At 40.0% G+C, this 13,493-nt stretch overlaps 2 protein-coding genes across 2 annotated transcripts; both read right to left on the reverse strand.

The window, feature by feature from the left end:
* Positions 1-3,168: 3,168 nt before the first annotated feature.
* Positions 3,169-5,478, reverse strand: bsx (brain-specific homeobox). The gene is made up of 3 exons (XM_035179107.2): positions 5,147-5,478; positions 4,377-4,567; positions 3,169-3,823 (listed from the first exon to the last, which is right to left on the reverse strand). The coding sequence occupies exons 1-3, from the start codon at positions 5,442-5,444 to the stop codon at positions 3,581-3,583; spliced, it is 732 nt and encodes a 243-aa protein (XP_035034998.1). The 5' UTR covers positions 5,445-5,478; the 3' UTR covers positions 3,169-3,580.
* Positions 5,479-8,083: 2,605 nt separating this feature from the next.
* On the reverse strand, positions 8,084-10,694 carry lim2.1 (lens intrinsic membrane protein 2.1). The gene is made up of 4 exons (XM_035179015.1): positions 10,520-10,694; positions 9,733-9,882; positions 9,269-9,403; positions 8,084-8,145 (listed from the first exon to the last, which is right to left on the reverse strand). The coding sequence occupies exons 1-4, from the start codon at positions 10,692-10,694 to the stop codon at positions 8,084-8,086; spliced, it is 522 nt and encodes a 173-aa protein (XP_035034906.1).
* Positions 10,695-13,493: the final 2,799 nt, after the last annotated feature.

The following is a 13,493-nucleotide window of genomic DNA, read 5'->3' on the forward strand; positions in this document are numbered from 1 at the left end:
GCTGAAGGCACTTTGTCGCTGGATCACTGCTCAGCTGTAGCTATCGGCATGAATCACAGTTCTCCTTTGCAGTGTTTCTGTCCCCGCTTAGCTTTTCATTGATAATTGTTTAGAGCTCCATTCACCCGACTGAGTTATGTAGCTTTATCTGTAGTTGATGCATCATCAAGCAGCTTTGTGCTTTTACTCCTTCAGTGATTTTGTTCAGTTCGATTTTCTAGTTAACTGTGATGCACTGCCTTGATGACAACTACTGCAATTTAAAATAGCCATGATACAAAATGCTAAAAGATAATATAATAAAATAATAATATATTAATGTTTTTCTTGTTCATATGAAAATACCAAACCCCTATTGAAATATATTAAGCAGCCCAAACAAATGCGTCATACGCTTTAATGCAGTTACTATACTTCCTGATGTGACCCTTATCCACAGTACTTGGCATATATAGGAAAGAAATGATACGAAAGAATATGCACATTCATTTTGATGCAAGTCATCCCCACCTCGTCTATTAGATCAAACTTGTAAAGGCCAGAGTTTTTGCAATATAGGTTTGGTACATTTGAATAGTTACATTTAAACACAATGTTATTGAGTTTATGATGTGATATAACCGCATGTAGAGGTATGCACCCGACTCACACTACTGTCAGCAGTGTCTTAGACGTTGTCACTGACCACCTTTTGGATTTAATGACACTCAATCATCTAGTATGTTAACAGTGACAATGAACAATCAATCACCAACAGCACCTATGCTTTTTATTTTCATCATACAGTATAGTCAATCATGCCCACACTCTGTTTTCATATAGGCCTAGAGTCAGGTGATTCCCATGTTCCATGTTATTTCCGTCCCCTTAACTAGCACATAACTGTTCAACCTGCAATAATCTGAGTTCTCTATGTTCTGGTCGGATTTTATCTGTCTTTGGTGCGACAGTCCTGTAGCAATGTTCCAAGTAGCAACTCCTCCCGACACAACGCTCTAGAGCAGCTCATTTTACTAATTGAACCCTCAGATCATTATCAAAGCACTATTTACCTCTGTGCAATATTGTAATTAGATTATAGTCTCTATTTAACCCATCATGGACTCTTTGAAGCTCTGTGTTTTTAGTGTTAAGTCCTCAGATGCGTGGTTGGAAACAAATGACGAAGCCCTTTTTGAATTTAATGAGAACCGCTGCCTATCCACACTGAGTCTCTTTGCATCTTTTTTTATTTTGGTCCCACCTACTCGTTTTTTGCCATTGAAATCCAGTTAATTGAAGGAGTCTTTCACCGCTATACATGAAGGGGGGCAAATTAGCATCCCTTTCTGCCCATTGGGAAGCTACGGCAGACGTGGATGCTTTGATGTGAGAAGTGCGCTTTCAGTAGACGGCAAGCTTCCTGAAAATGAGCTGATGGCCCTGCTATTAGGCTCAAATGCAGATGCGTCCATGTGTTGCAAAACACTTAATCTTTTAATTGATCACCTTCTGCATGGCCTATTCTCTACATAGGGTTTTCACCGCTGCCTAATCAGAATCGCATTTTGGAGACAACATGAATTGCTTCTCAAAAGGCAGTAAGAGAGAGTAAATCCAGTGCGAAGGTGAAAAGAAGACTGCAGGTTATTGTGCAAATCTCCAGTGAGTCATGCAGCTTGTGGGAAAAAATATGTAATAAAGCTAGTTTAATATTATGGAATGAGTGTGTGTTTTTCTGTTTGCAGATACTATTATGAAATCTATTTTTCACAATGACTACTTCCTATCCCTTTACCCCTCCATAGTTTCATATTACTGTTATGACAATATTACAATGCTCGGAGAAGGTTGTATGACAGTGTGCTTCTGCAGTCTTACGGCAGCTTTGTATATAGGACTCACTGAAGTGTGTCGGTGTGGGTGTGATGGATTTGATTTATTGGACATCTGTTGATTTAGATTGTCTAAGAATAATTTGAATGAGATTCGTGCTGAATTACTTTAATTGTGGTAAATAAAAATAACACTGAAATAGCACAAATATATTTTAATGTTTGTTTTTCGCATTCACTTTATTTATCAGGACACAGGAAATACTGCAGCACTGCTGTAAATTCCATCTCCAGATGATGAACTTATAAATGTACACAGCAGCACCAACCCTCACAGAAGAAACGGGCAACAGTTTTCAGAATGTCCACAATTAAAAGACAAAATGTGCTAAAATGATAATGAATCTGTTTATTGATTGATTGATTTTTTTATCAAACGGATGAAACGGATTTTAATTAATTCTGTAATGAATATGTTTAAATTCCTGTCAAATAAAATTCTGACTGTTGCTAAGTTTTAAAAAACAAACAATATTTCCATGACCATATTCTGGACTGAACTGAATGTATATAGATTTTTTAACAAAAAAAACTTGGCTTCATATTGCGATATGAAATATTTTATAATTAGTAAAATGTGAAATATTCTATATGTAATGTTTTAATATTAGCAAATGTAACTTTCTCATCGCTGGGCTTTATGAACGACCATTTTCCTGGGTGTCTGCTGAACGAAAGAAACGCAACAACCCTCAACATTGTGAAGCAGTATATGACATGATGACGGGAGCAGGGGGAGTGGGGGGGTTCAGGCCGGTCCTCCGGCCGCGGAGCGCCGGGTCTCTGCTGCGGCCTCCAGGACCCCGCGCCGGGCGGAGACCACAGGCTCCTGGTGCAGGTGGTGACAGACACTCACAGGATCACATGTGGCTTGAATCATAACACATTAATGCCATGTGATTACATGTGTTCTCCTCCAAATCATCCCCGCTCAGCTGAAGTCCCAACATGCGAACAGCAAAGGAAATTGAACCGGGCGTTCCGGTAGTAAAAAAATATAAAAGGTGTGACTGAATAAACAAAGCCGAGTAGCGATTCCTTATTTATATAGGCTACTATGAAGTATATACACATATTTACACACATATATAAACTGCGGTGACTGAAGCACGGTGCCTTCGACCAAAACTTCATTAACGAAACTGCAAATAAAATACCAAACAATAAAAACATACAAAATACTTGTATACATATATATATATATAAAAAAAAAAAAAACACAACGATAAAATGTAGTACTAAGTGAGTATGGAACTGTTCCTATAGGACATAAGTGCAAAAAGGCGGTGGAGCATGATGCGTCTATGCTTCAGAGCAAAGAGCAATTCAATTGTTTTGTTCCTCATGTGAAAATAAAAATGTGGAAATGTACAAATGTCAAGACTTTTTAGTGATAATAATAATAACAATAATAATAATAACAACAATAAGCCTGAGTTTCCTCAGACATAACAACACGACAATTCCCATATAGCCTGTACAAAGAGGTAAATGGGCAGTTCTTAGAAAATAAAAAAAATGAAAGGCCCACTTTGCATGATTGAATAAATATTAACATTGTTATAGACTGACCCCCTGCACGCACACCCACACACACCCACACCCACACCCACACCCACAACGCTCCATGTTAAAACAGCAACATGTGTGGTATGTACAGTAAATGTACAGTGTTAGTCGCTGCTTGTGAAACAAACTGCAGCCTACTATAGTAGATGATCCGGGGAGCAAACGTCGTCCTCGATGTCCACGTCGTCTTCGTCGTCGTGCTCCAGCACGTAGTCCGCCTCCAGTCCGTGTTTGAGCTCCTCTGCGCTCTTGTCGTTCACGTCGCTCTCGCTCGAGTTCTCCGCGGAGCGCTCCCTCTCCCCGGGAGGCTTCCGCTCGTCCTGCGCCTTCCTCAGCTGCTTCTTGTGCTTCATGCGCCGGTTCTGGAACCACGTTTTCACCTGCATGGGAACATGGGAATTAAGAAAGGTATCCTCAATTTACTTATATACAGTAAGTGTTGTCCTATCCCTCATTGGCCACAACAAATCCTATGAAGCCAAAATTATATAAGTTCATTCATATGACTGCAAAAGGACGTTTACTTTTTGTTTAGTAGTGAAATGAATTATAAATACATACTATTCCCTGAATGCACGAAGCCCATTTATTATCTATGGAATTATAAGGTCTAAAATGAAGCCCAGTCTATAAGAGTAAATTACTTAATTTTATTTATCGCTTCTCTCAAACATCACACCACCCTCAGCCCTTCTATCTAAAAGTGTTGGACATTAACCGACGGCATAAAAATAAATATGCATAGTCCACAGATGCATGCAACCATTATGTCGTTTAATAAGATCTTATATTAGTTATTAAACTTGCAAACCTACTGGTGTCCAGCACATGCAGACACATCACACGATACACACTGGTTGAAGTATCCTTGAGCAGACTCCCCGTGTGTGTTTGTGTGTGTGTGGGTGTGTGTGTCTGTGTGTGTGTGTGTACCTGTGTCTCGGACAGGCTGAGCGCAGTGGCCAGCTCCACTCTCTCTGGTGTGGACAGGTACCGCTGGATTTCGAACCTCTTCTCCAGGCCGGACAGCTGTGAGTCGGAGAAAACCGTCCGGGCCTTCCTGCGCCTGCAGTGCTTCCCTGGTAACTCCGCGTGGTGCTGGAACAAGGCCGGCATCTGCATCCCTACAGGTAAATAATCAACTGAAGAACCCGACCAAACCAAAAGTTGGAATATTCCAGGTCATATGAGATCACTGGAATTACAGTGTTTTGCATGTAGACTTTATTTTTTTCCTGACTTTTTTTTGTGCATTTTAAAACCGTAAATAATAAGAGGCTCAGTAGAGCAACCTGGGAAGCAATGATTGGCTTTTAAAAAGTTGTATCTAAACAAGACAAATTTAAGAGGAATAAAAGTGTATATTTATGTCAATTTCAAAAATTGCTTATAGTGCTGTGACTTATAATACAGATGGTGAAATAATAAATCACTGGTTATTGTCATTTTCGGAACAATCGGATATCAATTCATTTTTGATGTTTGTCATATTCCAAAACTCATCTTGTTAATGCGGGGGTCACGTAAATCCACAAATTTAAAAATAATTAACAATTATTAGCACATATTTTCATTTTGAATCAGAGAATATGTATTTTGATTTATTTCGATTTTTTTCTATTTATCATACATAAATCAAAGCTCTGGGTGATCGGGCCAGCAGAAAAAACAACCTGTTGTTCATCCCAGTGTCAGTCTCTTACCAGAAGTGAAGAAGTACTGGTGCTCCGGCTTGTGCAGGGGATGGTGCGGATGGGGCGCCAGTATCGGGGTGGGCATCAGCGGGTATCCATACTCCAGGATGGGCATCCGGGAGGCCAGGGAGCTGCAGAACGGCGAGGGGATGACCTCTCTGAGCGGCTTGGGCTTGTGCAGTAAGATGTCCTCTATGAAAAAGGACGTGGACCTCTGCGTGGGCGCCGCAGACGCGTAGTTCAAATTCATGGTGTTAGTTTGAGGTGTGTTGTGAAGGTTCGGTTCTGCCCAGACGTGCATCAGCATCTGTGGGTCCCGGGTTTAAACGCAGCCTGTGTGATCGCTGACACAGAACCAGTGGGAGGGCACATGTCCAACAAGTAGCCTATTTATTCACAGACAGATGCGGATTGGGGAAATTGATTTGGGCTTTGGCCAATTACAGCTGAGTATGGGCGGTGGGAGGCGGCGAGGGACTGGTTCTTCCCTCTTATTGGCTGACACGCGTTAGACGCTACGTGGGAAACCGGACAGCAAATAAACAGCGCACCTGTGACTGCAGCTCATCTGAGCAGCCACTCAAACCCCCGCTCTGTACGGTGTCCTAGCAACAACGCTGTTTTTTACTCACCACCAAGACTTATTCTTTATTCAAATATTTTCCAAACAAAATCATGATTAAGGCTTGAATTCGTTAATGAGATGCAGAAAGGCTTTCTTAAATGAATCCAAACAAATGTATCTGATATATTTAAAGTCTGTTTGCCTGTTTTTCGTGCAGTGGACATTAGGCAACATTCCTAAAGAAGCCAGTTTATGGCAGATCTGTTAAATGGTGACATTAAAGCGGCTTTAATAATAATAATAATAATAAAAATACTATTATTATTATTAATAATAATAATAATACAATAACAACAACCATAATAATAACAATAATAAGAATACAATAACACTAATAATAATACCTAAACTATCAAAGTGCTTTTATATTTTCATGCCTTTCACAAGTTATTAAATCCGATGATTGCCTTCGACACCAAACTTTAAATGAACGGACTTGTTTCTTGGACATGCGTCCTTACGCCGGGTTTCATCTCTTTCTTCGTGTTGTCAGTTTTTCAGTCAGGTGCTGTGGCCTGTGCCCCAGGAGGACTGGGCTGCTACAGGTCTGACTAGTGGGCTAATTCCTCCCAAATTGACTGTAATTGTCGGTATTAAAATCTGGGAGAGTACAAGTGCCGCTCCTGTGCCCATTTGCGCCAGAAAGCGGTGCGCTGTAATTTGTTGATACGGTGTTGTCATCACATTTCCAATCAGTCCCGTTAATGTGAAAGTGTCTTAATGTAGGCAGAATTCACGCTGCAATGCTATTAGGCAATTAGACCGAGGGAGGTGTTTGAGCGGAAGTTGTAATCCTCGGGCTGAAGGACCGGATTTCCATTTGACCAGACCCAGCGAGGACAAATTCATTAGTAGGAGTCAGTTAGGCTGGAAAAGCTCTGTTGCATTAGTTTGCATATAGGTTTGTATAACACGGGCGTGTGTGCTGAAACTGTAAATGAGCAGAGTCGCTGCTGCTGCAGATCAAACACCTCTTGCTGGAGAAGACTGTCCACTATATGACGGATGCTGCCAAGTGCGCACAACCTTCTGAAAAGTCATTATAGTCGAGTACTGCAAATGTGATTCAGAAAAGCAATTTTATTAATTTCCTCTGACAGATTTTTCAAAATTAGAAATAAGATTCCAGGAGACAAAACCACATTCAAATTAATGTCAGTGTATTTTTCTAAAGGTGAAGTTAAAGAAAAGAAGAGAGCTCCGCGGCAGATGGAGGAAACCCTGCCGCACATGGCTCTGCGTCAATCCCCTTTATGAAGCGCACCAGGATAACAAGTTGCTTTTAGGGGGAAATTAGAAAGTAAATGAAACAAATGGTGATGAAATCGTCTTAAGGAGCTGTTCTTAAGGCGCGGCTAAGCTGCTTTTTGTGGCCATTTCATTAAGTAAAAAATTTGAGCCGGTCAGGCAGTGCGTCACTTCGTTAAGTGGCGCGTTTGGATAAGAGGTTTGCAGCAGTGCACGGGCTTATACCTGGTTTACTCTTTACACAGCAGCCATCCTGCAGCTGGTGGAATAAAATCGATGCGGTGCAGAGGAGCTCAACCACAATGTATTTGCGGTTGAAAAAAAATATCAGCATTGTGTGTCTTGCATAAATAATATAAACAACACAAAACCTTTATGGTGCTTTATACTCCTATAACATTGCTGTAAAATTGAAACGGATTAAAACCGATACAATTTGTTTGGTTTAAAACTTACTTAAAGTTGAATAAAATACTTTTTAGAAACAGAATGATGTTTGTGGTATTTTATATGTTCAGTATAATTTTTCAATAATATTCCATTGTAACCACGTGTGAATATATAGGCCTATAGAGAGAGTTAAACCTTTACAAAAACCTAAATTGTTTACATCATAACGAATGAGCGTCTCCTTTTCAAGGACACTTAGAATATGTATCTACGTGTGTGCGTGCGTGCGTGTGTGTGTCTCAGCCAGTTTTTTAAAATCTGAATTTCAGGATGTTTTCTTCAATGCAGACTGATCTGAACTTAATTTTGTCTGACAAATTGTGTCTCTGGTGGACACAGGCGGAGCAGGGCCAAAAACGTAATCAGAAAATGCTGAGAACTCACTGGGCACAAATATAATAAATCCTGTACTCACAAAATAAACAAGAAAAATATACAGGGTCCATACAGATGAAAACGAAGAGATACATTTCCCCCAAATGTTTTTATTTCAAATCATTTCAAGTTTGATCATTCATGTTCCAGAGGTAAACTCTGCATCCATGTTATTGGTGAGGATCTACACACAGCCTTGATGCAACTCTTAACATCCTAATCCTTTGCTGGTTTCTAGTTTCAGTCTTCTAGTGAGAGTTGACGCTCCTGGGGCATTCATGCATCCGATAGGCACACATATAGAATACACCTGAAAAGAAGGAGAAGTCAGGTCTTTATTTTCCACCATATTAAGATTAATTATTGAAATGTCTATCAGCTAAAACCATTGTGTGTAATTTAATTAATGTGTGATTATGTGTGACTTGTGTAATTTTTTATTCAACAGCAATACCCCCCCCCAAAAAAAAGCCAAATTGCTCTTTTTGGATCATGTTCAGTAAAGTCATTTAACATTTTTCCTTCAAAAACAAGACAATCTGAGCAATCTTACATGTAATTCTGGGACATTGAAACTGGAACTGAAATGAGTTCTTTTCTTTGTGAGTATATGAGCACTCACCAGCCTAACTAATGAGTCCTCTGCTGTGTCGCAGAAATGCTTGTAGGGAAAACAACAGCCAAGCAGCAGCACATTATAGTTGTAATGTGTGCTTGGCATCTAGTGAGGGGAATGCCATGGAAATAAATGCACATCATGTTCCTCTCTTCCATCATTTCATGTTGCTCATTTTAGGCCGACTAGTTTGTAATTTGTCTGTTATTTCTGATCTCAGCAAAACAGTTTAACATCATGATATTATGAGGAAGCTGTTCTTCTCTAACCTATTACCACAGTCAGTGCAGTGGAACACATGTGATCAGGAGGAACTGCACAGCACCGTGGATGATTCACAGAGGAGCACTTAGTGAAAGCATTTCTTATACTTATAATATCACACCACAGATAGATAGATAGATAGATAGATAGATAGATAGATAGATAGATAGATTGATTGATGAATCAGTTATTGATCCAGAGGAAAAGTTGTGTGTCTTGATTGTTCAACATTACACTTCTGCTTTGGTGTGGTATTGGTTGAGGCCCCGACATGTGTAATCTGTAAAACTAAACTTAACATTTTATGCATGAATTATTGTAAAAGTGAAATATTTATATAATAGTAAGCCTGCTGCTAACTATGACACCATCAAATACGTCCTCACTTCTCCGAGTGCATTATTGGTTGTTTATCATTACCGAAAGGATAAATCAACATTGACATTTCAAAGTGAATACACCATGGTGGGAACACTGACAAACTAAAGGAATCCGATGGCACCTTTGTGAACAAGAGGAACCCGATTGCAGCTTTGTTGGTTTTCATGTTTACCTGAAAAGAACGTGAGCACCACTGACACCCAGCCAATGATATAGGACCAGGAGAACCTCCAGTTTCCATAGCGTTTCCCGTAGTAGTTAATAGTCACACCAGTGTACACGGCCATAGCTAGAAACACTAAAAAGCCTGGGAAGGAACAAATGAAAAAAAAAGTGTGAAGAAAATGTTTCAGAACAACGATTACCAATGATGCTCATTAGAGCTGTCAGTTAACAATGTTCCCACGGATTCACTGTTCATTACAGATCAACACCAGATCATCTCACTCACACTGGATAAAGGACACAACAAATAATGCAAAATAAAGAATTTAAAACAGGAGCTTAATACAAAATCTTTCATGAATGAGGTATTTTAAAATTGAGTGTCAATGGAATCACCAAAAAGCCAAATGAACTGCAAATTACAGATGAAACCAAAAGTGCAAAGTGGAAAAACCGAGGAGTTGAACTTACATGCGATGAAAAACAATATGCCTGCAGCAAAGGTTTTGTCAAACCTGTCGAAAGAGGAGTAATGGATGAAGGCCATAATGCCGATGATGATTCCAATGAAACAGGCCAAAAGAGAGAGGATCATGAGGGCGCGGGTGGCGTCTAAGTGGGCTGTGGACAAGGTCAGAGGTCAGTCACTGGTGGGGTCAGTGCATGTCAACAGAGGTGAATGATCTGAGACGTAGCTCTGCTCAGGCTACATTAACAAAGCAATGTGAAATACATCTCTGAGAAGAAAAGAGGAAAAAGGTCAGATGAAAATCGTAAATGAACAACCACATGTTTAACAGAAGTGATCGACGTTTTGTAGAAGTAACCCTCATGTAACCATCATGAATTTCTGCAAGTCACTGAAATCCAATGAAAAAGGAGAGATGTTATCTGCCATTATCTATCCTCATTGTTGTGCAGTATTGTAACACCGCTCACTCGGCTCCCATTTGAGCCTAAATGTGTGGGTTCACCATTCAGCCCGTTAAGGTGTGAATTAGCCATAGAACCATAGAGATGTTCAGACAGAGGACTGGTTTGTTGGCAAGCTGAACTTTTACTGCTCAGTGCACAGAATGAACCTCACAAAACTGTTGAATCTCTGGCTCCACCCCCAGAGCTTTATTTCATTCTCATCAGTGAAATAATGATTTGTGCCTCTGGAACAGCTCCACCTTCCAAAAATGTCTGCAGAAGTAACAGAAAAATATTATAGTTAGTAACCTCCCAATCATCGACACGACTCGGCTACACTTACCAATGCTGTCGCTGTGTGGGAAGCATTTGCCTGGCATACAGTAGCGCCACAGGCCCTGGTGCATGTAGTTGCTGGACTGCCGATACTGCATCCAGTAATCGGTTGCTGTGGAAACAATCAGGAGGATGTTCCCCACTCCTGCACAGAACAGCCCTCCACCCATAAAGCTGTACATCCTGCACCTGCAGACACACACACACACATAGAGAGGAACATAAGGTCGCTTAGAATCAGCGGTCAGTGGAAGGGCCCCCTCCTCTCTACCTAACAGACACACACACTTCAGGGAGAGAGGGTGTAAGTGTCAGTAATTGCTTTGTAATGAACATATTATTTCCACTGGATTGAGCTGCGGGGTCGCCCGTGTATGTGTATGCTCCACTTTGTTCTCTGGGACATCAGTCCCTGAAGAAGGCTTTACATACACCCCCACTCACAATGCGTGCACACACACAAGGTCCAACCACTATCAAATCCAGCGATGCTTTGATACTTGATACATCTATTGCTCATTGTTCCACCTGGGTGCAATATCCTGCAGCCATCCTCTCGTTCTCATGGAGAGTTGTCATGGATGTTTTTTGGGGAAAAGATGATAGAAAGATATATCTTGTTATGTCTGAAACCTGAACTGAAGAGCTCTATAGTTCCGCATATCCCCCTGAGCATCCTCTCTGGCAAGTTCCAGCAGCTGTCTCAATCTAAACCAAAGCACTTTTAAATCAATTTGACAAAACAAAACAAATGACAATAGTCTCAGAATGTCAATGCTTTGTGACGTATGATAAATCCTAATCATTTTATTTTATCAACATCAGTCAGCTAGTTAGATGAAATATTTTTCTCGGAAGTCACGACAATGAAAGCCCCTGAAACAAAAGTCTTTTTCGCTCAGACAGAGGCCTTGGTGGTGGTTGGCACTGACCTCGTAGGTGATGGTGTCCTCTCAATCGCACAATCACATCATTCAATCTTTCAACTGAAATCCCTCAACTCTCACTTCACACGTCCTACACTACTGTAAAATACCTGAGAAAGCTGACCCACCAAGAACAAAGGTCTGTGCATATTTATTACATACTAATCTATAGTTCTGATTCCCTTGTGCACATTTCTTTATTTCTATTAATTTTTTATCCAGGGGGTGAAACCTCAAGAAGAAACTTGGTGTTAATGTCTTTTCATTCACCCCCACTGTAGTCACATTGATAAATAAGCTATTCTGTACATGTAGCCTTAATATGCAGCAGAGTGACACTGTTTATCTCCCTGGAAAGTAAAAGACATTGTGAACATTTTAAGACAATAAAATGGGACAGATGAGTGTGCACATTTTTTGTCGTCCTTCTGTAGCAGTGGCTAATATGCTTTACCTATGGAGCTGTAAGAGCTGGAGCTATCTCTTTACATGCAAAATAAAAAAGAAGCACAATATATAGCAACAAATTAAAAGACAAATAACTGAATAAACAACAACAGATATTGGCGAGAAATCAGTATTATCTTACCTTAATCAACCCCTTTTATGAAGATGTGTGAAGACAGGGCTGCCTGACAAAATACAACAAGATCCTATAATGCCAACACAGGCAGATTCCCAGCGAGCTAATAGCTCTAGCATTTGACGGGTTGAACAGGGGGGAACTGGGGCCACAACAAACACGCCGCTGAGACAATAGGCCAGGCCGACCACGGGCCAATCAGCACCTGCCAGTTTTGTGGTTTGGGAATCTGCTGAAAAAACAGAAATGACCAAAGCTTGGCAAGCTAAAGTAATACTGATGACTGCATGGTTTTGATTGAAAGTGGAGGGCTGAACAGGCTTTACTGGGGGGAAGGGCAGGCGGTACAGGGACTGCTGCTGATATTGGTCTCATTTAAAAGCAAACCTTGTCACAAAAGTATAAAAAAAAAAGAGATCTAACAATCACATTTAAGTTTTAATAAATTATTGGTATGTTATGGGGAATTCCTTATTATGGACTTTGTACATTTGCAGTAAATATTAACCAGTATTACACATACACTGTAGGTAGTTAATATTTTCATCTACAGGAAATGGAAGCTATTATGGTTAAAATGTATTTCGATCTCTACAACACAAAGAGGATGCACCAGTATGACCACAGTGTGAGTTGGATATCAGGTCATTTAAAGGAGCGTTTTATATGTTTTTGCTACAGCTGTATAGCCAGTATGAGCTGTTTACAAGACCATTATAATTTCAGCATCAATCCTTTACTCACCAGGTTCTGTCTCCAGTGGTGTTGTTTCTCATTTATTTCTTTCACTTCTTTCATTCTGTTGAAGTTAAATGTGGGGAACTGATTTGAAATAAATCTTTTTGTTTGCATTTGCGAGTTGAAAGTTGAAATGTCAAGCTACTTTTAAAGTCTGCATGGTTTTCTCCTTCTGAACACACAGTTCTTGTCAAAAACTCATCAAAGTCCAAATACTGATTACCACTCTGTGATTATGTACAAAAAGAGAAAGAATGTCACCAGTTCATCTATATATTTTTCAAAGTTTGACTTTAAGCTTGAATTTATTCGCAGCGTTTGACTTGATTCTGGGGAAATTTAAACATTCAGAATTATTTCAATGTTATTCTTTTCATTTTAACTTTATTCTAGTTATGTAAAACGGAAACAAAACCTCCTCCTCTCATTTTCTTCTTATATCTGGCCCTTATACTAATTTCCATATGTTACAGTGTACCTTGTAACACTGGTCTGTAATTTTAATCACAACAATATTAAAGCAAACATCTTCCTGAAAGAACACCTTTTTTTTAACCAGCATTTCATCTGTATTGCTCCTTTAATGCACTGTAAAGCAGACAGTGGCTCTACAATAGTTTTTCAACTATGTCCTTGATTTCACACGTTAATCATTCGCAGTACAGCTATACTGTGAAAGGACAGAACTCCCTCCAGCACTGCTGAGCTCTGATAAGCCAAATGTACTCTGGTAA

The sequence above is a fragment of the Hippoglossus stenolepis genome, chromosome 15 (genome assembly GCF_022539355.2).
Source record: "Hippoglossus stenolepis isolate QCI-W04-F060 chromosome 15, HSTE1.2, whole genome shotgun sequence".
Classification (NCBI taxonomy): domain Eukaryota; kingdom Metazoa; phylum Chordata; class Actinopteri; order Pleuronectiformes; family Pleuronectidae; genus Hippoglossus; species Hippoglossus stenolepis.

What these genes read in the sequence shown, in the direction of transcription:
- lim2.1 (XM_035179015.1), bottom strand. Translation starts at nt 10,694, where the DNA reads ATGTACAGCTTTATGGGTGGAGGGCTGTTCTGTGCAGGAGTGGGGAAC. An exon ending in CATATTGTTTTTCATCGCAT is followed by an intron (nt 9,404 to 9,732) that starts GTAAGTTCAACT and finishes GTTCCTTCCCAG; the next exon opens with GCTTTTTAGTGTTTCTAGCT. An exon ending in GGTGCTCACGTTCTTTTCAG is followed by an intron (nt 8,146 to 9,268) that starts GTAAACATGAAA and finishes CCTTCTTTTCAG; the next exon opens with GTGTATTCTATATGTGTGCC.
- bsx (XM_035179107.2), bottom strand. Translation starts at nt 5,444, where the DNA reads ATGCTGATGCACGTCTGGGCAGAACCGAACCTTCACAACACACCTCAA. An exon ending in CCAGTACTTCTTCACTTCTG is followed by an intron (nt 4,568 to 5,146) that starts GTAAGAGACTGA and finishes ATTTACCTGTAG; the next exon opens with GGATGCAGATGCCGGCCTTG. An exon ending in TCAGCCTGTCCGAGACACAG is followed by an intron (nt 3,824 to 4,376) that starts GTACACACACAC and finishes GTTCCCATGCAG; the next exon opens with GTGAAAACGTGGTTCCAGAA.